At 39.8% G+C, this 24,446-nt stretch overlaps 4 protein-coding genes across 6 annotated transcripts in view; 3 read left to right on the forward strand and 1 right to left on the reverse strand.

Moving 5' to 3' along the window:
- Nucleotides 1–3,166, forward strand: part of LOC103142921 (clustered mitochondria protein homolog) — a 16,173-nt gene extending 13,007 nt beyond the window's left edge. For both annotated transcript variants that reach the window (XM_007559236.2, XM_016674850.1), the window contains exons 23-29: nt 670–750; nt 842–967; nt 1,059–1,168; nt 1,253–1,346; nt 1,435–1,560; nt 1,640–1,713; nt 2,389–3,166. In XM_007559236.2, coding sequence (XP_007559298.1) covers nt 670–750; nt 842–967; nt 1,059–1,168; nt 1,253–1,346; nt 1,435–1,560; nt 1,640–1,713; nt 2,389–2,914 — 1,137 coding nt within the window. In that variant the 3' untranslated portion in view covers nt 2,915–3,166. The remainder of the gene's footprint in view (nt 1–669; nt 751–841; nt 968–1,058; nt 1,169–1,252; nt 1,347–1,434; nt 1,561–1,639; nt 1,714–2,388) is intronic.
- A 385-nt stretch (nt 3,167–3,551) lies between these two features.
- Nucleotides 3,552–6,084, reverse strand: srrd (SRR1 domain containing). 2 transcript variants are annotated; one of them, XM_016674855.1, is made up of 7 exons: nt 5,888–6,084; nt 5,769–5,815; nt 5,596–5,636; nt 5,171–5,364; nt 4,985–5,083; nt 4,557–4,708; nt 3,552–4,472 (listed from the first exon to the last, which is right to left on the reverse strand). In XM_016674855.1, exons 1-7 carry the CDS (start codon nt 5,915–5,917, stop codon nt 4,205–4,207), a joined length of 831 nt encoding a protein of 276 aa, XP_016530341.1. In that variant the 5' UTR covers nt 5,918–6,084; the 3' UTR covers nt 3,552–4,204. The 2 variants fall into 2 exon arrangements, with proteins under 2 accessions (XP_016530341.1, XP_007559300.1); XM_007559238.2 differs by having other exon boundaries at nt 5,769–6,084.
- A 752-nt stretch (nt 6,085–6,836) lies between these two features.
- Nucleotides 6,837–13,654, forward strand: tfip11 (tuftelin interacting protein 11). The gene is made up of 15 exons (XM_007559239.2): nt 6,837–6,974; nt 7,423–7,628; nt 8,257–8,425; nt 8,531–8,687; nt 8,802–8,929; nt 9,055–9,216; nt 9,672–9,863; nt 10,004–10,183; nt 10,291–10,425; nt 10,506–10,609; nt 11,241–11,409; nt 11,505–11,748; nt 11,877–12,019; nt 12,830–12,989; nt 13,135–13,654. The coding sequence occupies exons 2-15, from the start codon at nt 7,423–7,425 to the stop codon at nt 13,479–13,481; spliced, it is 2,496 nt and encodes an 831-aa protein (XP_007559301.1). The 5' UTR covers nt 6,837–6,974; the 3' UTR covers nt 13,482–13,654.
- A 747-nt stretch (nt 13,655–14,401) lies between these two features.
- thoc5 (THO complex 5) lies at nt 14,402–24,260 on the forward strand. The gene is made up of 20 exons (XM_007559240.2): nt 14,402–14,506; nt 14,784–14,885; nt 16,075–16,218; nt 16,859–16,972; nt 17,361–17,458; nt 18,571–18,717; nt 18,817–18,931; nt 19,028–19,160; nt 19,275–19,352; nt 19,474–19,517; nt 20,633–20,732; nt 21,452–21,560; nt 22,418–22,519; nt 22,594–22,690; nt 22,767–22,878; nt 22,960–23,063; nt 23,146–23,233; nt 23,315–23,430; nt 23,789–23,979; nt 24,089–24,260. Exons 2-20 carry the CDS (start codon nt 14,784–14,786, stop codon nt 24,150–24,152), a joined length of 2,058 nt encoding a protein of 685 aa, XP_007559302.1. The 5' UTR covers nt 14,402–14,506; the 3' UTR covers nt 24,153–24,260.
- Nucleotides 24,261–24,446: the final 186 nt, after the last annotated feature.

The raw sequence follows: 24,446 nt of genomic DNA on the forward strand, positions 1-24,446 counted from the left end.
CTGAATGTGGAAGATGGAACTAAATTCAGAGCAACCGTGGAAGAAAATGAGCAAAAATAAATAAATAAAAAATGCTACAAGACTGGAGCCGAGGTTTTACCGTCAGGCAGGACAACTCAAAACATCCAGGGAGAACTTTTTGATCAAAGCATGTTTTTGTGACCAGGTTACTAAATCCAATTGAGAATCGATGGCAAGACTGTATAAATTGATGTTCACGAACTCATTGTTCAACCTGACAGAGGCGATGGTAATTTGCAAACAGAATGGGGAAAAATTAAAGTGATAAAATGTAAAGTTGTTTGAGACATTGTCCAATGGACTCCCAGTTTTAACTGCAGTGAAAGGTGGCTACGCAAATGAACTCCACCCGACTCAAATTTTTAAATTGCATATTCTTCAGCTGCACTATCGTGTACTAGTTGGAGACGCTCTATTACATTAAATCCCAATAAAATATATTGACAATCGTGGTCGTAATCTGACAAAATTGCAAAATGTGCTGGGTATTTTTCCAAGGCACATCACACATGACTGTATTGCTAACTTAACTTCAGTCATGCATCACGCAACACTGCTATTGTATTTGAGAGAGTACTGCCAAATATTTCAGGATATTATAAACACTAAGAGTCACATTTTGACCTTGACTTTTTTTTTGTCCTGAAGGCTCGAAGTGTTCAGCTGAAGACAGTGGTCATCAGTGAGAGGGTGCTTGGCTTTGACCATCCAAACACTATACAGCAATATGTGAGTACATCCCCACGTAGATGTTTGCCATCACCGTTTACTCATCCGAGTTGTCACAGTGTGAATACTGTCAATGATGTGTGATTTATAGGCCCTCCTGGCTGTGTATGCGTACGCCGGAGGGGAGACGACCCTGGCTCAGAAATGTCTTCTCAGAGCTCGTCTGCTATTGCTGACAGTCCACGGAGAAGACCACCCCTACACCGCAACGCTAGATGTAAGTCGAATCAGTTTATTAAAGTCTAACAAAGAAGGAAGTACAGGTTTTGCTCATGGTTCGGTTTCTCTTCCTACTTGTTTTCTGGCAGAGTTGTCTTGGCCTGGTGCTGACAGAAGATCAAACAGGACAGTTCCTTAAGAATGCTCTGAAACTTAACACTTCATTTTTCGGCCCCACTGATCTGCATACCGCTCTTAGGTATGTTAATTATAGCTCACATTGAAAATTTGGCTGTAACTGAGTAAGTTTTACTTACTGCTTCCATTTTTTTCTTCTGTGCAGCCACCACCTGTTGGCCCAGTGGATGTGCAGTAAAGGAGACTACAGAAGTGCTATGACACATGAGAAAGAAGCCCTCTCTGCCTTTACATCCTTGGTTTGTAGCTCTGCGATACTGAGAGAAAACGTCAGCGGGCTCCTTTTTTTTTTTCTACCCATCTGCTTACATTGACTTTCTGTTCCAGTTTGGAGAAGATCACCCACAGACGAGCTGCAGCAAAGAGTTCCTGGGGACCATCACCAAGCAGGCAGTCAAAGTCGAACGCACTCTCAGACAGACAGGAAGTGAGTCTGCTGAGCAAACCGTTGAGGTAAGTGCTAGAGCTTGTATATATAGATTGTTTAAAAAGTGTAAAAACATGCTCAGGTTGTTGTGTGTTCTTCCCTCAGTGTTTAAGCCCAACATCTGAAACTATTCTGGAGCAGATGGTTCTGGTGACGGGGATCAAGAGGGTTACACGCAGGTAAATACATTTCTAAACAGACTGAACGGTGTGAAGTCAGATATATATAAAAAATAAAAACATTATTTGGATGGCTCGCAACAAATCTGTAGTTCGATTTATTAAAAAGGTTTTTCTAGGCCAACTTCTTTATTTGTGAAGGAGAGTAAAGCTCAAGACAAAAAATATTTTCCTATTTACACTTTGACATGAACAGGTATTTTCCCTCTCATAGATTTGTTGTATTTTTGTTTTGTTTTTTGTCGCAATACCAACAAATACTTCAAAATTTCAAGCTAATTTTAATATCAGGCAAAGACAAATGGTTTTCAAAATATAATTTTATTTCTTGAGGGAATAAACCTATCCTGACCAACCTGTCGCTGGTGGTGAAAAATGAATCACTCCCATTGTTAAATCATTAATTATTGTGACAAACCACATTTTTAAAATTGAATGTGTTGGGCTTAAAGTATTTAGATTTCTGCCGGATATAAGTAGATTATTCATCTTAATTGTAAAGATCACGGAAACCAGCAGTATTAAAAATCTTCAAAGCATCAACAATATACAACCTGTTTTCAGTTTGATATGCTAAAATCTCTCATTTTATTCATTAAAAAAAATCACAAAATAGGAGGATTTATGTTTATAAATAAAGGCAATACCAATTTTTATCTCTTTGTGTTTTCATAGTGACAGGTTCCAGGAGTATAAGCAGAAACACCTGGAACGAAAGGCTGCAGCAGCAAAGGAACTGGGATTCAAGCTCCCAATCTGGCCTGTCAACTCGCATCTTGTTAGCAGAGAAGATAAAAGTTTGGACAAAGAAAGTGGGAAGGAAGCTGGTGACAAAGGAACCGAAGCAGAGATAAAAGACGCAGAGAGCCAACAGGAGAACATGTCTACTGACAGTGGTGCAGGTATCTTAGCTAACGGTCATGTGGTGGAGCCAGCTGAGCGAAGCAAACGTGAAGAGAAAGCTGATGTGGATACGAATGGAGAAGTTGCAGATGGTGAAGCACAGACAGTGAGTGAAGGTGAGATGCAGTCAGCTTCAGGCGGGAAAAATAGGGAAATAAATGGAGAGGTGGAAACAATCCCCAGCCCATCTGCCCTGAGTAGTAAACTAAGCTGGGCAGATATTGTTTCAAAATCTAGCAACGGAACAGGAGGCAAGGCGGTAAATGGAGTCACTGCTAATGGGGCAGCTGAAGAGTGAAAACACTGAAAACACACACAGGCTTGTAGGGGCGAGCTTTCCAAAGGCACTGCTGTAAGATGAAACTATCCTTGGATTTAAAATGTAACTTGTTCAAAACAACAGGAAGGTATTATTAACAAAGACGAGTATTCTTTCATGTTTGACATGTTCCACTGTCACGGATGCTGTGAGAAACTTGTTTGGCTGCAATTGTTTTTGTTCCCTAAATAAACTTTTTACTTTGCTGTAATAAACAAATTTTGTCTTCTGTTAATAAAGTAATCTGGTTTTTGCTGCTTTTCCTGAAACTAGCATGAGCACAAAAGATGAAATAATGTTCACCATGCGAGAGAGAGAAAGAGAAAAAAGTTATTTTCCAGCAAATATTCGAACCATATTTCAGAAGTATATTCTGATTTCTTGACTGAATGGAAGCATGGTGAGTTTAAAATCAAGTCTATCCTTCAAGGACTCTATCTTCTTTAATGGAGCTCTATGAAGTGATTATGAACAATAAATGCAGTCATATCAAACACCAGATCATGATGTTAACAAGGAAAGACATCAACATGAATCGCTGCTGCCCGTGAATCTGGGAAAAATTATGAGACAATATCCATCATTCTATAGTCAAAAAGATTAGCAACAAGTGGAAAATCTTTAGGATTGCTACCAACTTTTATTGGAGGTTAACCAAGTAAATTCACTCGCAGGTGGGTATGTGCGGTCCTCAAGGAACCTGTAAAAACCTTGGTGCCAACTCTCAGATGTCTTGGTAAACATGTTCAGTGGTAAGTATATGGCAACAATTAGAAAAAGGCTGAAAAATGGTCTTCAGTATTTAGCAATTTCCCCTTTTAATTAGTTTAATTAGACACACTAGTTCTAGACGTAGTAGCGATGCTAATATTCGTCAAAATCTGCATCCTTCATATCTGATATTTAGAACCTGGTTTCTTCAAGTTAGCGTTTGCAGAAAATGTTGGTGGTCAGAACTTCACAGAACGGAAATAATCTTTTTGGTCAAGCTGCTGCAGTCTAACCTAAAGAAACATATTCAAAAGTATGAAAGCAGTTCACAATAAACAGAAATAAAACACTTAAAATAACAGGCATAAACTAACCTAATGACAGTAATTGTCGCTAAACGAAACCAAACCTGAACTAAAAATATTTTTTTCTTCTCTCGAAAAGCTTCAAAATAAACATGCAATGATGCTGATCTGTCAGATTGAGCATTTATAAAAAAAAAAAAAAAGGTGCATAAAAAGGTTTACGGATGTATTAGGCTTGAAAATACATCCGTTGTTAGCTAAGACCTGTCTCAGGAGAGTCTAAGACGGGTGTTTGTTTCAGTATAATTTCTAAATCTGAGCAATGTTGGTATTGTGGTTCAGGTGAGTCAGTCCAAGTAGATGAGGGGAGTTTGTTTAGTCGGTCCGAAGGAAAAGTGATAATTGCTGTGTCACTGAAGACGTCTACCAGACGGGAAGGACAAGGCAGAAGTCTCTCTTCACACAAATCCACAGCTTTGCTGATGTAGCTGTAGTCCCGCTTCAACTCCCTCTCGATGGTCCTGCAGGCAAAAGAGGAAAGAGCGTCACCTTATCTCAGCCATTATTTCCAGTATGGTCTCATTTCATTAATTCCTGGTACACACCTCTCTCTGATGCCGCTGAAGCAGTTTCCGATGATCGTAACCAGAGACAAACAGTGTGGGTTCCAGTTCTGCCACAGCAGGTTGTTGTAAAGGGCTTTTCCACAGTGCATCAGATAAAATAAGGTGGGCTTAGTGGCCAGACGCTTCCCCTCCTTCACAATACAACAAAATAAGACGTTGTTTCTTCCGTACAAATGGTTATTATTAAGTTATGATAAGGTGCAATAGCTGTAAATGTTGATGTTTGCCTAATATACTACTATTAAAGTATTATTATAAATTACAGGCTAAAATAAAAAGAAAAACTGACTGGATCTGTGATTTGATTATGCTTAGTAGTAAAATATAATGCAGCTACCCTTTGATATACATCTAACAGTGCATTCTAAGTCTGGAAAAATAAAATGCCTAAGCAGCCAACAACTAACCTCATTTTCTGTGAGCACAGTCAAACCCAGCTCTCTTAAAATGTCCTTTTCTGCCACGGAGAATGCAGGATCATAAAGAGAGCAATCCCTCAAGGGAATCTACACAAAGAAAGGAGCAACAGCACACCATCTTAAACACCATTTAATAAATGTGAGGTATAACACAGATGAAATTGATTCCCTCACATCTGCTGCATCCAGTAGCAGCAGCAACATGGAAAGCTGGTAGCGGGCAGAGACACACGAAGAAAAGGAGCCGAGGCCGTAGCACACACACTCCAGCTGCTGGCGTACTGTCGCCTCTGTGTCCTTGTCCTGCTGGCCTCCAGCCTTTATACTGTCTGAAGGTCTTGATGGGGACGTTGAAACTAGAAGCTGATCTAAAGACAAGATTTTCATCAGGCTGCAAGCGAGATCCTTCAAGAGCAAAACTTCAGTCCCTGATAGACGTATCCATACCAACTAAGCCCTTTTTTGTGCTAATCTGCTTTATGAAATCCTCCAAAGCACAATTAAGTTTGAGGTTGAATGTGACAATATGTGAAAAGGCTCAAGGGGTATGAATATTTTTTGCAAGGCACTGTAAATACTTAGCTGTGAACTACACTTACTTTTCCATTGTTGCCAAAATTCTTCAGCTCTCAGCTCAGACCTAAAGGAGAACAAATGAAAGCAGTTAAAAGTGTGTGAAGGTAATCTTCTGAATTTAAAAACTAACCTTTGGAAAGTTTGATCTTAAAGATTGAGGATATTCATTGGGTTGCAGCTGATCTTAATTTCTTACACTGTGTCTCTGATCCGTCTGACAAATTTCTCAACATCCAGCTGCTCCTGAGGACATACAGAGGCGATTTGTTGGTGAGATCTAAATTTCCTTGATGCACCTTTTCCCCGTCGAACTACCTGCCACTCTTCTACAGAATCCAACGACATTTATATATTACTATGCAGAAATATATGCAGGAATGTCATAAAACAGTATATTTTATGATATTGTGCATATTTTTATTGCAATCGTTGTCTGCTGGAGAGCGTATATTGTCTATGCTGGGAAGCCGCGAGCACGAAGGATTATTTTGAGAACAACACAGAAGTTCCTCTTCCGAGGTCACGTCATTTTTTTTATTTTTTTTATTTTTTATTTTAAATGCTAGTCAGCAAATCAAAGGAGGCGCAAAAATAACATAGTGTAAAATATTTTTGCACAGATGTGAATTAACTAAAATCAAAAATAATTAGCAAAATTAAAAAATAAAGTAAAATAAATTATTTATAGAATGCTCTAAAATGTAGACACAGAACACTACAAATTGTTTATCTGATATACAGAAGCTGAATAATATAATATAATATAATATAATATAATATAATATAATATAATATAATATAATCAATCAATCAATCAAATTTTATTTGTATAGCACATTTCAGCAGCAAGGCATTTCAAAGTGCTTTACATAATTTTAAACAGTGAGAAAGAAAAAGAATGTAATAAAAAGATAAAAAGAAAAGATAAAATCACAGCCTAACAGGACAAGGCCTCCAGCCTTGCAGCACCAGGCTCCGTCCGCCTGTTTCGCGAAAATTTTGCGCTAGGACTTTCGCTGTCCTACGCGGATTTTGTGCATTAATAATATAATATAATAATATAATATAATATAATATAATATAATATAATATAATATAATATAATATAATATAATATGGCGATATTCAATCTTTGATGGTTAAAAACCCCCAACTATATTTTCGTGCTTTTCAACGCAGTAGCTGAAGTAAAAAAATAAAACAATTTAACAGTAAAATCGGAACTAAAATGTAAGTCGGGGAAACAGATATTTTTGTTGTGTACAGGAGTTGATGTAACACCAGTAAACCGGAAGTACTTGGATCTGCTAAAACGATCGTTTTCGTTAGCAGAATTATTTCTATTTTCTAATTTAAAAAACATGTTATTGATCTCGAATAAGAATATTACATAAACCTTAACGTGAGTATGATAAAATAATTCAATGTTTTCCAGTTTAAATTGTTTTAACGTATAGATTATGCCCCACGTTAGGCTTTGCTAGTTAACATTAGCTTTCACGGCGCCTAATTACTCTTCATTTCTCATCGCTAAATACCAATACATATAAATGTGTATATATACATCTTTTAACACTTGTCTCTTTTGTCAATATTTTATTTATTGTGGTTAACTGTGAGCAAATTGCTGCTACAAAAATAATATCCTATTTGTAATCCTAGTTGTTAGTCTAAAGCACTAAGATTTATATTGTTTCTGAAGGGAAACGCAGTTTTTTCTGACACTTTAACACAAGTACAAGATTTTTTTCCTCAGTCTTCAGTCACAAGTTTTGATTACCGTCAGGTCACCAATTTTCACATATTCTTCTGGGATTTTTGTGTGTGTTTTTTTTTGCCTCAACATTTAGATGTCCATGTCTCACCTTTACGGGCGGAGGGAGGAGGAGGAGGAAGGTGTGGAGATAGAGAGCTTTGAGGTTACAGACTGGGATCTGGCCAATGAGTTCAACCCGGAGCGTCGCAGGTTCAGGCAGACCAAGGAGCAGGCCACCTATGGGATCTGGGCTGACAGGGATTCAGATGAGGATGAGAGACCTAGCTTCGGTGGCAAAAGGTAGTGGCATCTATGCCCATTTCTGTTGACAAGTAATAATAGGTTCAGTTAATGTGTTTTGTAAAAATATTAATACCCATGATCTTTTTTCCTACATTACAACCACTAACCAAGTACTTTTAATTTAATATGTTAGACCAACACCAACTGGAGATCTGGTTTTATGCAAATAAAAATTTTAAAATATTGTTATTCATTTACCAGGTCCAACTTCTCCACAACTTTCTCCCTGACTTGTCTGCTGCGTTACTCGTTGACTAATGTTCGCTGAGGCCTTCACAGATCAGATCATTAATTACACACAAATAGGTTCTATTTGCAAATAAGTTATCTGAATTTATTTATTTTTTTACACTAGATTTTATTTAATATGCTGAATACAAATGTAGCAAACAACATTATGTTGGCCTAGCATGTAAAAACTTATTAAATGTCTAAAATATATAGATATTTGATGTAACATTAGTAAACCAGAAGTTCTCGGATCTCCTGAAATGATCCTTTACGTTAGCAGAGTTGTTTTCTGCTAACAGAACAATTCGTGGTTGGACAAAATGTGGAACATTTTTACTGATCTGATACATTATTCAAGTCACTGTAAATGATTGTGACATTTTTTTTTCTCCAGGTCTAAAGACTATACTACTCCAGTGAGCTTTGTGAGTGCTGGTGTGCGTAAGACTGCAGCTGAGGAGAAACAGCAGCAACAAGAAGGAGGTTCTGATGACTCTGATGACGATTCCCCTCCAGCTCCTCCTCCTCCTCCACGAGCGACGGCTCCCAAGAAACTTCAGATGGTGAATTTATTTATGTCTGCATTTTGTCCATTCGCTAACCATTATTTTAAAGAAAATATAGGGAAGAGTAACTAGCCCTTCTTTTAAAATGCTTTGTTTTTCTAGGGTACTTTCGGTGGGAATCAGTCCCAGAGGTTTGCAGGTGGCATACAGTCTGGTAAAGGGATTGGAAACTGGGAGAAGCACACCAAGGGAATTGGACAGAAACTTCTGCAGAAAATGGGTTACCAGCCAGGAAAAGGTTTGGGCAAGAACGCTCAAGGTGGGTAGAACTGACAGTGATATCATCTTGTTGTGTAATTTTGTTTACATTTCAGAGGAGGAGAGGTGGTGCAGTTGGGAAACTTTAACATAAAGTTCTCTGCCATTGCTGCAGGTATCGTGAATCCCATTGAGGCCAAAGTTCGTAAGGGAAAAGGAGCAGTCGGTGCTTATGGCAATGAGCGAACTCAGCAGAGTCTTCAGGACTTCCCTGTGGTTGACTCTGAGGAAGAGGAGGAAAAGGTAAGCTACTGGAACAGATGTCGCCTTTGACACTTTTCCCATTTACATCCACTATTGTTGCTTTTCATAACCTGTATGCTGATCCTGCAGAGCCTCTTTAGCTGTATTTGTTTTTTGTTTTAAAGGAATTTAAGAAAGAGTTAGGCCAGTGGCGTAAGGATCCGACTGGGACTGCAGGAAAGAAAAAACCAAAGTACTCCTACAAAACTGCAGATGAGCTAAAAGCCAAAGGTAAAATAGCTTATCGGGGCACACCGGCATCTGCAGGAGAGCTGGCACAAGTCAAGGTATGTCAATGTCTTGGATTGGATTCCTTCATATATGTTCACATGGATTACACAACAGTTTTTGGGGGAGTTGGGCTATTGTGTTTAAGCTTAAAAAAAAATGCACTCACATTTATACACACCAGGGTATATTGTAAAGTATGCAAGGGTACATACATTCTTACTTTTTCAGACATTGAAATCATCCTTATTTATTCCTCTCCTCTCTCTTACATCATTGCTAACTTCGAATGGTTTTATATGGATTCTTACTCATTAAATTTAGAAAGCAGGATTTTTTTTGTTTATATGTTAGCGAATGAGTCATACATGTCACAATGTTCATTTTTCACTGCGCATACGACCTCTGGAACAAAATGAAGAGTTTAGGGGATGAATATCTTGAACATGTGAGTCCATTGAAGCCTGCTGTTTAGCGTTTTAAACATAATTTTCCCATGTTCCTCCTGGTTCAGGTCATAGATATGACTGGCAGAGAGCAGAAGGTTTACTACAGCTACAGCCAGATATCCAACAAACACAGCGTTCCAGATGAAGCCCCACCAAGCCTGGCCACCCGCGATCAGAAAGGATCTGGCTTTGCTCTCCCTGAGCTCGAGCACAACCTGCAGCTTCTGATAGACCTCACAGAGCAGGACATCTTGCAGGTGAGGGGAAACGGTGAAGTGCATTCAGCAAAAAGAGCAAGACTTAAACTTCAGAAAACATTAACAATCTGAGGTACAAATGTGAGAGTTATCAAATGGTTTCTAAGCTTCATTTCTTTCCCTGGCGCATGTTTTCGCAGTCCGCCAGGCGTTTGCAGCATGAAAAAGACGTGGTTGTTTCTCTGAGCCACGAATCTCGAGCCTTGCAGAGCCGACTGGACACCGAGCAGGATGCCATTAAAAGAATGGAGACAGTGTTGGCCTTGGTGGAGCGATTTCCTACGGAGGAGACGGCGCCGGGCGAGGGGCCAACCCTTCAGGTTTATGTTACGCTGATTGCACTCTGAAGAGCCTCTGTCGTCGAGCATTTTGAGTTTTATAGTTTCAACCCTATTCTTTTAATCGCTTCTTCTTCCTCTCTGTTCAGGAGTGTGCCCGTATGTTTGAGACCCTGCAGACTGATTATTATGAAGAGTACAAGACAATGGGGCTGGGGGACCTGGCTGTCGCTGTTGTACACCCGTTACTCAAAGAGAAACTCTCCTCCTGGGACCCTCTCAAGGTATTCTTCTACTATCATCACAGCTGAAGAAAATGATGACTTTTTTAAGTGGTGCCAACATATTTGTCTGATTATTTCAGGACAGCTCATATTGTCTGGAAGATATTGGTCAGTGGAGAGCAATCCTCGAGTCCCAAGACATGCACTCCAGCGGTCCACATTCAAACATGGATCCATATCACAGGTGATTGTAAACAAAAAAACAAAAAAAGAGAGACTCAGATGTGCCTTGTGAAGAATTTGTGCCAAACAGAATTTCTATGTAGTCATAATTGACATGAGTTTCCTATTGATTTTTTGCTTTTAACAAAGCATTTCAAACATTATTCTCTTTTTGTGGGTGGAGTAATCACACAATTAGAGAATTTTAAATACAAAAAGTAAGCGCACAAGTTAGAATTTGATGATATTCTTTAGTCCCCACTGCATTAAAATTATGCATGGGATCTTAAATATATAAATAATGATATTTAGATAAATCCTAATTAGCAGCTTGCAGATAAATTTTGCACCCATGAACAAACTGGCCTAATTCTGATATATTTGATGGCTGTTTTTATTAGACCATTAGTAGGGGTGAATGTGTATTCATTTGTACATAAATGTAATCCTATTTAGATTAAAGAAGTTCCCAGTCAATTAAAATATGTAAAATTAATTCTTGTTTTTAAAATTCCGGTTGTCAATGTTTATAAACGTGTAAAAAAAACAACCTTATTTAACAGCAGCTTTGCTGGTTATAAGAGGATGTAAACTTCTGTTACTATATTTTAGTTTGCTTTTGTAAAGTGTCTGATGTACGTTTATTCATCCAGACTGTTGTGGGAGGTGTGGATCCCAGTGATGCGCTCCTGTGTGTCCAACTGGCAGCCTCGACTAGTTGGGCCAATGGTGGACTGTTTGGATTTGTGGGCCCCTCTTCTCCCCCCGTGGATCCTGGATCAGCTGCTGGAGCAGATGATCTTACCCCGACTGCAGCGAGAGGCAAGACAAAGACCGTCTCGCATGCTTGTGTATCCTCCCTAATATCAGCGCGGGAAGACAGATATTAAGAGCGAACTTCTTCCTTGTTGAAACAGGTGGATAACTGGAACCCTTTGACCGACACCGTCCCCATTCACTCCTGGATCCACCCGTGGCTGCCTCTGCTCAAAGCCCGCCTGGAGCCTCTTTACCCGCCAATCAGGAGCAAACTGTCCAACGCTTTGCAACGGTGGCATCCAAGTGACGCCTCAGCCCGCCTCATCCTGCAGCCGTGGAAGAATGTGTTCACAGCAGGAGCATGGGAGGCCTTCATGGTGAAAAACATCATCCCTAAACTAGGTTTGTCCTCAGGGGTGCTTAGGACTGTGTTTGGCAAATCCATTAATGAATGTCTACTTTGCTGCTCTCTGTTCTCCATTTGTTGTGGCTGCTACTAATGGTCATTTGTCTTCTGTGCACTTCGGAAGCCTTGTGTCTGGAAGAGCTGGTTATCAACCCTCACCAGCAGCAGATGGAGCCATTTCACTGGGTGATGGACTGGGAAGGCATGCTGTCCCCCTCCAGCCTGGTCTCGCTTTTGGATAAAAACTTTTTCCCCAAATGGTTGCAGGTTAGTGAATACACTTGGAGTAAAACAAATCTTATGGACGTATAAACAGTCTGTACATTATCAAGCTAATTATGTAGCGAGATGTAAGTAGTTTAAATAACATTAAGAAATTTGGAAAATTCTATATATTTTTCTGGACTATGATTTGTTTACAATCAAAGATAATTAAACTCCAACCAAAAACGTTCAACTACCAACAGAGACGAACAATATCAGTTTTATTCTACAACTGTAAATGTAATTGTAAATTTAGGGAAGGAAATTCTGCAGAGTGAAATAAGTAGTAAGGCAATTCTGGAGTGCTACTTTCATACGGCATCATTTCTCCCTATGACATTAAAACGAAAAGCAGAGTGATAGTTGTAAAATTTGTCTTCTGCACAAACTTAACAGCTCAGGACTATGCACTTCCTGGGGAGGAGACATCAGAAGGAACTGATCAGCCAATCAGAAGTGGATCTGAGATCATATGAGGGACATCTGATGTTAGACATTCAGTTAAAAAAAGCAATTGTGCAGATTTGTTTATGGTACTTATAAAGAAATCTCAAAGTTTCAATAATATAAACAAACTTTTACTTTAGTATTTACTAGTTATTGTTTTTACCTTCAGTCATTTTACAAATATAATCTTTCTACTTAATTAAAAACAGTGATATTGTAGGGATCCTGGAGTGTCATCTGTAGGAACAGGATGTGATCTAGTTAGACCGTTGATTCTACAAATTTATTGAGGATTTATAGAAAAGCATTTCTAGTCAGTAATAATATTTTAATAACTTTAATGTTATGTATCTGTGTTGGTTAAAGGTGCTGTGTTCGTGGCTGAGCAACAGTCCAAACTATGAGGAAATTACTAAGTGGTACCTCGGCTGGAAAAGCATGTTCAGCGACGTCTTGTTGGCGCAGCCGCTCATTAAAGAGAAATTCAACGAAGCTTTGGACATCATGAACAGAGCAGTGTCTTCGGGTATGGGACATTGTCCATATTTCTTTAAAATATGTACTGAAGAATCTTTAAAAATGTTGCTTTGCCTTAAAAATATATTATTGCGTCTCAGCTTGTCTTTCTACTGAAAACCTATTGTAACACTTGTTCACTTTTACAACCACAGGGGGATACATGCAACCAGGAGCAAGAGAGAACATTGCATATCTCACACAGACAGAAAGACGGAAGGACTTCCAGTACGAAGCACTGCAGGAGCGCAGGGATGCTGAGAGTGTGGCTCACAGAGGCATCAGTACTGGTGTGCCAACAAACTTTAAAGATCTCATTCAGACCAAAGCAGAGGAGAACAACATCGTCTTCATGCCCTTAGTGGGCAAACGGCACGAGGGGAAGCAGCTCTACACATTTGGACGTATTGTGATCTACATAGACAGGGGGGTTGTGTTCGTGCAGGGGGAGAAGACTTGGGTTCCCACGTCTTTGCAGAGTCTCATAGATATGGCAAAGTGAACTTTGCCATATCTATGAGAAGCATTTGGTTTGTTTATAAAACAATTTAAAAAGTAAAGCAGCTTTTTCATGTAACTTTAGCACAGTGGTCATTTGTCATGTCTATAAATTTTTAAAAATGCCAGATTGAATAAAAATAATTACCATTCATAGACTGCTTTCCACAAATAAAACCTGTTTTCTATTTTTCTTTATTTGTTAATGACTTCTCTGTTAGAATTGACATTTCTTCAATGCAACTTTGGACTTTTTATGGAAAGACGACATACAAGTTTGGTCCTTAAATCCTTTTTCTGCAAGTTTATGACAGTAATATCAGATACAGCCTAAGCCAACTCATTACTTTCATTATTGATGCAACAATAGTGGGAATTGTCTATGGGAATGGAACATCCTGCAGTAAGCTGATGCGAGAACAAACATCTCCCTCAATAAAACTTAGACTTTAGAAGCAACGCTGAGCATCTGCCGCAGTAACTATAACAGGAAGCTGAAAATTCAGAACCCAAGATTTCAAAGGTTATATGCTGCTTTACGAATTTGAATTAAGAGTTACTCTGTTCATCCTCACCAACTTTAACTAGAATAGCATGAAAATGCTAGAGCAACAGAGAAAAGACAGTAGAGTCACTCTCCTTTTTGGAGACCAAATTCTAGTAGAGACACAAAAAGACAGCCCTGTGAATAATAAGGACTATCTTAACCTGTCTATAAGCTTTAACTTCATGTTAATAGCTATAAGATAATCCTGGCTAAATTAATCAAGAAAGGTAGAAAATGTGCAATAGCTTAATTCCCCTGATGAGTCTTGCAAATTTCCAGTAATACTCATTTGGAAAAGTTTAATGTTTTGTTTCCGTATAATTTATTTTAATATAACTGACGTGACAAAACATTTTTGACACTGAAAGAGGTAGTCCTGGTAACCACATCATAACACTAGGTGGCAGACTTATTTTTGCTTATCCTGTTTTGGTTGTTGATTATTGGCTGATCCGGCTTCCGTCGATATTCGGCGCTTTGTGGTAAGACATTATAGCTCTTTTTGTTGTTAATTTGTCATTAAACTACTACGGTGCCGTTTTTTCAAACAAAGTGGTGCGTGAGTAATTTTGACACACAATAACAAACATATCCTATTCATTATAGTCGTCAGAAAAGACGACTGTTAGCGGCTGAACCTGTTAGCAGCTAAGCTAACACAGGCTAGGTGGCTAGCATTAGCATACTAATAACATGTTGCTAAACTGAGGTTTCATGTCGTTTCTTTTATCCGGTTTATGCACCCATATTTACACGTAGATGGCCATGTCGACCGATGCCTTAAAGAAGAGAAAGTCGAAGGTTCTCCGCGGTGAAGGAGGGACCCCAGAGACGAAGCGAGGCCGGGGGGAAGTGGACCAGGTAAGCACACAACCAGAGAACCGACGCTCTGCAGACATTGTGTCTTCATCTGATTTCATAACCATTTTAATAAAATGAGAATATTAACATGAAAAACGCTTTTACATTTTCTATAAAATATAATACAAAATAACTTCTGGAAAGGAATAATTTAGGACACCTCTATATTTAGCCCCACGTAAATGGTCAAAAACTAGTTTTAGTAATTTCATAATCGGTGTAAATGATTCCTACACGTTTTCTCCGCATTTTGGTGGAGGTTTGTCCTCTTTAAGTTTTGGATATTTAGTTCTTAAGTGTTAGTGAACACAATGGTAAGATTAAAAGTGCTGTCTGAGGCCTTCAGATTGTAGCGGGGGTGTGGAAAGGCTGAGAAGAAGAATCTGAAATCAACCTACAAGTGGAGGGCATTCAAAACTACTGTCAGCACAAACTTGACATCCATTAAGCTTGGCGATGCTGCAAATCAGAGAGGCTCATCATCACAGAATCCACTGTGAATTCTTGTATATATTAGAGTCTGCTGGAGGGAAGTATGAGGCCTACTGGAAAACAATTAAAGCTGAAGCAGAGGTGCACCTTTATTATGCATGCATGATTTTGTGTCCTTGCTTTATTAATTTTATCTGCTCATACACACATGGCTGCATGCTTATGTAACCATAACCAACACATGATACCGTCTCCAGTCACACATAATCATGGGGGTTAGTCTAGTAAATTGCCATGAGAAGCCAAAGGAGAGTTTTCTAACTTCTGTTCTCTGTTTAATGCATACAACTAGGTTTTTTTATGTGTTAAAGTCCAATTAAATGACTTTCTTGTTTTGTTTTTCTTTAGATCAAATTGTGATTAGCTGTTGATGCATGAACATTTTCTTATTAAAAAAAACTATATTCCATAGGGCGTTGTAATTTTTTCACAATGGATTTTATTGACGCACTCATTTAGGATAGTGTTGACATCTTGTAGGAAACAAAAGAGAGAGGAAAATATTGTTTAACTGCAACCTGCATCATCATTGTGTCACAAAGAGGGGACAAATACGGGGAATTATGACCAAAAAATGTTGTTTTTGATTTAGATTAATTGAAACCATTTAACACTGATAACACAATGAGAGCAACAGGGAAGAGGTGACCTATAAATGCAGGTGGATTCTTAACTTTTTAACTATTGCTTCATTCAGGATCTTCGTGTCTATAATGAGGAGGGGGAGCTGGACGGCAGGGACCCCGAGCAGGACTACCTGCAGTACAAAGAGTCCTGTGAGAGTTTGGCTGCAGTCATGAGTGAGATCCAGGAGCTGAAAGCCAACGGCGCCAAAGAGGGGGTAAAACAATCGATTCATCATAAATGTAGTTTCTCATTGTTCTTAATTGAGAGTACCTAAATTCAATTCAGTGTGGTGTTTTGTTTTCGTCACAATTCTTTATGGGGTTGCAATTCAGTAAAAAAAAAAAAAAAAAAGTACTGCTAAAAAAAGTACTGCTTATTCATAAACCCCACCTATATACAGAATATATTCAGAAAGTAAAACTGGACTTTTAAGTAAGAATTTGTTTAAAAACAACAAAAATGCATCAAATGACAGGAGAAAAGACATTTTGCCAAAATTAAGCATAGTGGTTGCTATGAAAATCAGTATTATTTTGAACTCATCCAACAAACTGACAAGCAAGTTAAATGTCAGATCAGTATAACAGAGAATGAAGGAGAATTTTTTTTTCCCTCACACATAGTCATAAACATCGATCAGTGATTAACTACTTGCTACATTTAAAACTCGTCTCTTAAAATTGATAATATTTCTTCAGATGAATCAATAATTAAGAAGGGAAATATCTCCAAGTTGTCTGGAAGCAAGGCTGCAGATATTTAGCTTCTCAGATTCCACCCCTCTTGTTATCTGCAGTGCGTGCAGGAAGAGGACCTTAAATATCTATATATCTAACTGGTGTGTTTCTCCTCAGAGTGCCGAGGTGGAGCTGAGACGCATGCAAGGCTGCATCCACTTCATGAACCTGAAAAAACTCAACCGTTTGGCTCACATGCGTCTAAAAAGAGGCCGAGACCAAACCCACGAGGTAATTCTCCCACAGAGCCACAATGGAGTTAATGACAGACAAAATAAGTTAAGTTCTACTATTCTAGGTATTCTCAAAAAAAAAAATGCTGATGCGAGTTTACTTTGTGCTGATCAGTGAAGGAGTGTTGAACTAAGCACTTTTGTCCTCGCAACGTCTAACTGCGGTAGATGCTACAGTCTGCAGAAACAGTTTGAGTGCGCTTTGTGTTACATTGTAAATGTTCACTGTAGATCGCATTTAAGCTCATTAATCTTTGATTCCACATAAACCTGGTCCTCAGTTTTGGCGTACCGGCAGGTATAAATGTATCGGTGTTTATTTTGCGTCCGTCAGGTGATTCGTCTGGTGGAAAAGCCTCACCAGCGATTAATGTTTCTGTCCTCAGGCAAAGCAAAAGGTCGACGTGCTTCATCTTCAGCTGCAGAACCTCCTCTACGAGGTCATGCATCTTCAGAAGGAGATCAGCAAGTGTCTCGAATTCAAGTTAGTGTGAATTACTCTTTGTCAGATGAAACATTTACAGTTTTATTGAGACAACGTACGTCATTGGCGTCGCACCAGTTTACCTTGGCATAAAGGACTGGAAGACGGTGCCGTGCAGAAATATTTATTTTGTCATGTTACGACCTCAGAGTTTGATGTATTTTATGTGATAACCCAACAGAAAGTAGTGCATTATTGAAGATAGACGATGTATTAAATTTTTATTTCTACTAAAATCCTGAAGTGCGGCGTGCATTTGTCTCCAGCCCCCTTTACTCTGCTACACCTAAATAAAATCAAGTGCAACCAGAGGTTTTCAGAGATCACATAGTTTATAGAGTCCACATGTGTGTAATTTCAACTCTGTTCTGTAAGGACCTCAGAGAACATTAGGCAGTAAAACATCTTTATGAAGATGGTGACACCATCAGGCTGCGGGGATTATTTTCCTCAGCAGAGACAGGAAAGCTGGTCAGAATTAATAGTAAGATGGTTGGACAACACAAAGCCAGAGAAATGGAGGAACGGCTTAGATAAAAATGTTTTAATGTGTTAGAATGGCATAGTCAAAGCCCATACCAAGTTAAGGACCTGTGGCGACGTTTAAACATGCCAGTTCAAAGATGCTCTACATTCAAACTAGCTGAGTTTGGTGTGTTTTGCAAAAAAATAATGGATAGTCATTTAATTATTTGAGTGTTTATTATGGTTGGAGCTGCAATAAGAAGGAAATGTGGATCTGTAAAGTCATCAGGGAGCCACTGATTGTAAATTCATGCCACACTTTTCAGACTTTTCTTTGTAAAATATTTTCAAAGCCATATTTTCTTTTCCTGTCACTTCACAAATACATAATAGGTTATATTAAGTCCATCATATTAAAGCCCAATAAAATACTTTGAAGATTACAGTTTAATGAGGTTCAATAGATATTAATACTTTCACATGAGATGTTGTTACAATACGCTTTTACGTATTAAAATTAAAATTTAAAGACTTCGATCAAATGCGTACAAACAGCACAACCCAGTTACACATAAAGCAAACCTCAAATGTTTCACATTTTCAGATTTATATTTTTGTCACATTGATTAGGATCTTTCCTGCTTCAGATCCAAGCATGAAGAAATTGACCTGGTGAGCGAAGAGGAGTTCTTCCAGGACGCGCCGCTGGAGATTTCCAGGCCCAGCCTGACCAAAAATGACCCCCACCAGCTGACACTGGCAAGACTGGACTGGGAGCTGGAACAGAGGAAGAGGTGGAAAAACTGGAAGCAGAGTCATAATAACTTGGTGTTGCTTTTATTTGCTCTTGGAGAGATGAAAGAAGTCGTTAAGCTTTAGTTTTTGGAATCCAGGTTGGCGGAGAAATACGAGGAGTCACAGTCGACAAAGGAGAAAATTCAGAAGACCATAGAGGTGAAGAAGGAGCATCTGAGAAGCCTTCAGCCTGGACTGAATGCCATCATGCAGGTGAGTTATAAAAAGTTACAACAGAAAACTGCTGCTATTCTGTTTATGTTGAAATTCTAAGCTAGAGAACTTCCTCCTCATGCTTTGTCTCCACAGGCGTCTCTCCCGGTGCAGGACTACCTGTCCATGCCGTTCGAAAAGACCCAGAAGCAGGCAGAGATTGCCCGTCACCTTCCTCCTCCGCTCTACGTGCTGTTTGTTCAAGCAAATGCTTACGGCCAAGCCTGTGGTGAGTCGAGACAGAATATACCACCAACGAATAAGAAATTTGAGTTTGACAGCTCACCACGTGGCTTCGGCTTGATAACCGATTTATGTTTTTTTTTTTTTTTTCATATTTCAGACAAGAACCTGAGTGTGTCGATCTGCGGTGACGTGGACGAGGCCAGGGCCCTTTCCAAGCCTCCTGATGATTCTCAAGGTACATGCAGCGCCATGTTGATGCCACTGGAGTCTGTCCACATTAAAAACTCAGCTTCTGTCCTTTTTCTTTTTTCTTTTTTACATATCTGTTCTTCAAAATGTGACATTTCTGTTCCCAGATGATGAGAGTGATTCAGATGCAGAAGAGGAGCAGGAGAAAACGGTGAGTTTAAGGCCAGGTCTTTACTCTAGGATACACACACACACACACACACACGCTCAGAGGTTAGTGAGTTCAGTTGCTTTATAAATACTGTCTTTGAGTTGGGCACAGAAACCCTTGCCTGAAGTTTTGCTTTCCACACACTGTGGTCAGAGAGTGGCAGCGATCAATCGATGGCGAGTGGGGGATTCTGGGAAATATTTACCCAGATCGGGGAGGTGACTGTAACCCGAGTCCGTCTGGGACATGCTCTCTCAGCAGCACGGCAAAGCTGGATTTTAACATCTAAATGGACGAAGGTTTAGTTGTGACTTAAAGATATGATTTATGAACTGAAGGTTGTGACACAGTTTTAAAAAACTGCAATTTGAGTATTTCTTTCCAGGTATAACGATGTTTGAAAGAGATGGTGGAAAAACATGTATTTCCTGACTTTATTTCCTAAAAGTTGTAGCCATCCATCTGCCCATTTTTCTTCTGTCTGTGCTTTGGTTTTCCGTTCATCCATGAATATTTGTTTATTCATATATTGGTCTGTCCATCGATTTGGCCGGCATTCATCCATCATCCATGTGTCTGTCTGTCTGTCCATCCGTCTGTCAGACCGAGCAGTAAAAAGGCCTGCGTTGAAAATCAACCAGCTCCAGTCCTCAACCTGTTCTGTATGTCTGTCCCTGGTCCAACACAGTGGCTCATTTGTATGAATTACCCAGTCAGCATTTCACCAGACTCTACAGGAGCCTTTTAGTGAACAACTTAATTGCTTCATGTATGTTAAGCCAGGAAAACATGGAGGACTCGGCCACGCCTGTCCAGGCCTGCTCTATTATTGTGCCCCAAAACTCCCTTTTTTGTCTTTCTCACTATTTTACCATCAATTAATTTCTTATCTTTTTTTATTTTACTTTTTAATAATCTTCAAAGGTAAAAAGTTAAACTTTTATGTCATCACGTAGTGCTCTCTCTACAACCTCTAATTTAACAAAAGGAAAATGTTTCTTTCCATTTCTCCACCAACCCTGTCAACTATTTGCTTCTCCAAGTGCATCTCAGAAACATCTTCTGCCTTTTTTTTGTTTTTTAATGTTATGTCTTGGTGGCTGTGTGTTTGACAGAAGAGAAGAAGGCCGACAACAGGCGGACAGCTGGACGACAAAAGACGAGAGATGCTAAAAAGACACCCTCTGTCTCTCAGCTTGGACCTTCAGTGTAAAGGTAAAGGTTTTCTCCATTTCTTCTTTTTACACACCGCACATCCTAATATTTACAGTTGTTTTCTCATGCACACTTTGTAACGTGACCACATATTTGCTGTGCTGCGATGTAACTCCATATTTACGGTTGTGTGAGGGAGAAATCGTGAGCGGCTCTGCTGTGGCATGACACCGCTTGACCCTAGTGTTCCCTCTGCTGGCAACAAAGGGAACACGGCGACAGATTATGGGGGAGATCTGCATTGCAGGCGTAACTCTACCTAATGTGGGAGGGGAGGGGAGGAAGCGGAGGGAGGTAGATACTTGCAGCATCGTAGGTCTGCAGCACCTACAGCATCTTGTAAGCATTTTCTCTCTCTGCTTTGTTTCTGCCCCAGTCTCTCTTCATGATTTCCACCCCCCCCTCACTCTGCTGCCAGCAGCCTTTTTAGTGCAGGAAAAGCAAAAATAGAGCAGCGTAGGTGTGAGTGACTGACAGCGTGTCACTGAGTTCAGTGTTACTGCAGAGACGGGATGTTAAAAGATGACCATCAGCGTAGTGCATGCTCCCCAGGTGTGGAGAGCTGCCACACTGACCACGCCCCGTTGTTGCTCTCTAACACGCTGCAGTGTGCAGTAAACCCACGAGGGCTATCGCTGGGAGGATTAATGAAGGAAGGATGAGAGCTTGTTAAGATAGCAGTGAATTGGATTTTTTTTTCCCCCTCATTATCCCTACAGATGGCAGCACTCTGCATCTCTACTTCTTCTACCTGATGAATCTGAATATTCTGACTGTGAAGACAAGAGTCTCTACCTCCACCGACCTCAACGCAGCCATCAGCGCTGGGTGTGTATAAACTCAACTCGGCGTCAGTCTGGAAAACTCTCAATGTTTTTACCTAGTCCCTTAGTCTGGTGAAAGAAAATGGTTTGGGACAAATATGTTTTCCACAATGATAACCTTGTTTTTAATAAGTGATATCCATCAATCTCTTCTTTCAACTGTTGTTGGTATATTCATCTTTTTGCCCCTTATTAATCAGATTATCCATCCAATTAGCTGTACTGAATAATTTAATCTAGTAATCATTTACTTTATGATAATGATGAATTCCTTCCTTCCCGTTGAACAAATTCTGCCCCAGTTTTTAAAAGAATCAACACAGTATCTAAAATAATTGCTATTAAAGTAGGGCTTAAAACAAACAAAAAAACACTTGAAACAGACTAAAAGTCGTAATGAGATACATTTACTGTTAATCAAATTCATTTCTATTTAAAAGGCTTCAGCTAAAAATTGAGCCCTGTCTCTTTAAGGAGCTCCTGCTCTTTCTGACACTTCGCTTTCACTGTCATCACATCAACCTTCGTCCGTTGCACCATTTACAGCCATCTTAGGAGCGTTGGACTGAGAGAGAAGTAGTTTGTATGATGAGCTCAGCAGACATGCAGTTCCACCAGGTTTTTGCTAATTGCTGCTGCACTAGTCTGAAGGAGCTGAGAACTTTTATCTCCATGGAGGAGCAGTGTGGAAGAGGACATTTTTTTCTATCCTGATTGTTTGTATTTCTTCTTTAAAAAGAGGCTAAAAAGGACTGAGAAGTCTGGAAATTCAAGTCTGATGAAGTGTTGGAGTTAGAAAGCTCATAGAAACCCTGCATTTAAGAGTCAATAGATGCTCTGACAGTATTTTCTTTTCTCCAGAGAGCTTCTTAAATCGGAAACTCTCCTGAGCTGTCTCTACACCAGTGACCAAGGAAGAGAAACTCCCAATCCAGCCAATCGCTACCAGTTTGACAAAGTCGGGTAAGAACATCGAGCAGATTATAATGTTACATATCAGTATGTTGAAGAAGGATTAACATGTAATTCTACTTTAGGATTGTTTCCTTTGCTGACTATGTGGAGGAGCTGGGATATCCCTACATGTGGGTCCAGAATCTGGGAGGACTTCATTTCCCCACTGAATCTTCAGAGGTGTGTGTTGACATCCTGAGGTGCTTCAGGAAAGCGACGCTGCAGCTGTTAAACACCGGTGTATGTGTGTTTCCAGGGCTTTCTGGTGGGCAGTTCTCTGAGCGCCAGCCACATGGAGACCACCATGAAGCTGCTGAGGGGCCGAGTCCTGTCCCGCTTGGCTCTGCACAAACAGTTTGCTTCTTTAGGTGACTCACTTTACAATTTCTGTGAAATAATCCTAATCGTGGGTCGCTTGTGCAAGAGGTTGACTGTGTTTGTGGCTGCAGAGCACAACATCATTCCGATCTCCGCCGAGTGTCAGCACCTGTTTCCTGCCAAGATCATCTCCCGTCTGGCTCGGTGGACCACCATCAGTCAGCAGGAGTACTTGGTAAATTCAAGAAGAAACCAGTTCAACATTTTTCATTAAAAGTTCACAGTGTTGCTCATGCTCGGTGTAATCTCATCTGAAGGAACTGCCCTATACCCATCATGTAGCTGAAGCTGGACTGGCCAGGGAGACGGACCTGTACTTTATGGGAGTCATCGAAAGGGGAACAGGTAAGTCCAGCCACTGACACACCATAAATGGAGTCATTTGTTGTGAATCTTTGAAAACCATCATGGCTGCTTTCCCTTTAGCGTGTCTTCACGCCGCTGTGGTCCTGAGTCCCCGCTACCCAGAGATCTCTCCTCTGTTCTCCCTGTCCCTCAACTGGAAGGGAGAGTGCAGCGGGCGCAGTGACGACAACCTGAGAGTACGGACATTTCAGCTCATTATATCCTCAAATTCTGTTCTCAGTTTACCGTTTTAGTCCTGTAATACAATCAGTGCCTTGCAAAAGTATTAATGCTCATTTAACCTTTTACCATTTGGCCCTGTCAGCAAGCCTAAATGTATCTTATTGTCGTTGGCAAACACAAAGTAGTGCATAATACAAAGTGGATGAAAAAGAGGATTTTCAAACATTTGCACCATTAAATATCCGTCCATACTCAGCTTTATGTCTTCTAGCTTTGGATATCCAGAGACTGAAATTGCTTGATTTTAAGGGATGTGAATACTTTAAGATTTTATATAATGTTTCGTTATCTGAATACCTATTACATTTTTAGGCCGTGGAGAGTGAAGTGAATGTGTTCAAAAACGAGCTTCAGGGCCCAAAGCCTGGCCATCAGCTGCTGACCAATCAGATTGCACGCCTGTGCGTCTGCTTGGACGTGTATTTGGAGACAGAAGTGCAAGATGACAGTGTGGAGGGGCCTCGGGAATTCCCACGAGAAAAGATGTGTCTGCGTACTGTCAGGTATCCAATTTTGTCATAAATTATAGATTTTTAATTATTTAATTGTATGCTAAATAAATTTACCTTTAACATCCTCTCTCTTTCTCTCTTTTTTTTTTGTTAAATTCAGGGGTCCAAACCGCCTGAAGCCGTTCAAGTACAACCACCCTCAGGGCTTCTTCAGTCACCGTTAGACCTGCGTCCTTATTTGTCCTTCTGAAATCGTGTTTGTACCTCCTAGCAACCCAAAGTCCCGTTTTAAAGATTTTGCAAATAAAACTTCTCCTTGTTGTCATCTTTAATCATCATAGATCTTGTTTGTCTGTGACTAGCAGGCTCTATTTCACATGTCGTTTTCCATTTAATCTCTTGATTGTCCTCTGTTCTCCAACCTTTGTCTTTCCTGCTCTATTTTTAGCGATGTGAGAGCAGGCTGATTATTATTCCACTGTAGTTCAGTGGAGGGGTAAGCTGAGTCATTTCCACAG

This window comes from Poecilia formosa, unplaced genomic scaffold (genome assembly GCF_000485575.1).
Source record: "Poecilia formosa unplaced genomic scaffold, Poecilia_formosa-5.1.2 Scaffold103, whole genome shotgun sequence".
NCBI classification, from domain to species: domain Eukaryota; kingdom Metazoa; phylum Chordata; class Actinopteri; order Cyprinodontiformes; family Poeciliidae; genus Poecilia; species Poecilia formosa.

What these genes read in the sequence shown, in the direction of transcription:
- thoc5 (XM_007559240.2), top strand. Translation starts at nt 14,784, where the DNA reads ATGGCCATGTCGACCGATGCCTTAAAGAAGAGAAAGTCGAAGGTTCTC. An exon ending in GCCGGGGGGAAGTGGACCAG is followed by an intron (nt 14,886 to 16,074) that starts GTAAGCACACAA and finishes TGCTTCATTCAG; the next exon opens with GATCTTCGTGTCTATAATGA. An exon ending in GAGCTGGAACAGAGGAAGAG is followed by an intron (nt 18,718 to 18,816) that starts GTGGAAAAACTG and finishes TTTGGAATCCAG; the next exon opens with GTTGGCGGAGAAATACGAGG.
- srrd (XM_007559238.2), bottom strand. Translation starts at nt 5,917, where the DNA reads ATGTCGTTGGATTCTGTAGAAGAGTGGCAGGTAGTTCGACGGGGAAAA. An exon ending in ATTTTGGCAACAATGGAAAA is followed by an intron (nt 5,365 to 5,595) that starts GTAAGTGTAGTT and finishes TCTTGTCTTTAG; the next exon opens with ATCAGCTTCTAGTTTCAACG. An exon ending in CTGTGCTCACAGAAAATGAG is followed by an intron (nt 4,709 to 4,984) that starts GTTAGTTGTTGG and finishes TGTATTGTGAAG; the next exon opens with GAGGGGAAGCGTCTGGCCAC.
- tfip11 (XM_007559239.2), top strand. Translation starts at nt 7,423, where the DNA reads ATGTCCATGTCTCACCTTTACGGGCGGAGGGAGGAGGAGGAGGAAGGT. An exon ending in CAGAGCAGGACATCTTGCAG is followed by an intron (nt 9,864 to 10,003) that starts GTGAGGGGAAAC and finishes ATGTTTTCGCAG; the next exon opens with TCCGCCAGGCGTTTGCAGCA. An exon ending in GAACAGAGCAGTGTCTTCGG is followed by an intron (nt 12,990 to 13,134) that starts GTATGGGACATT and finishes TTACAACCACAG; the next exon opens with GGGGATACATGCAACCAGGA.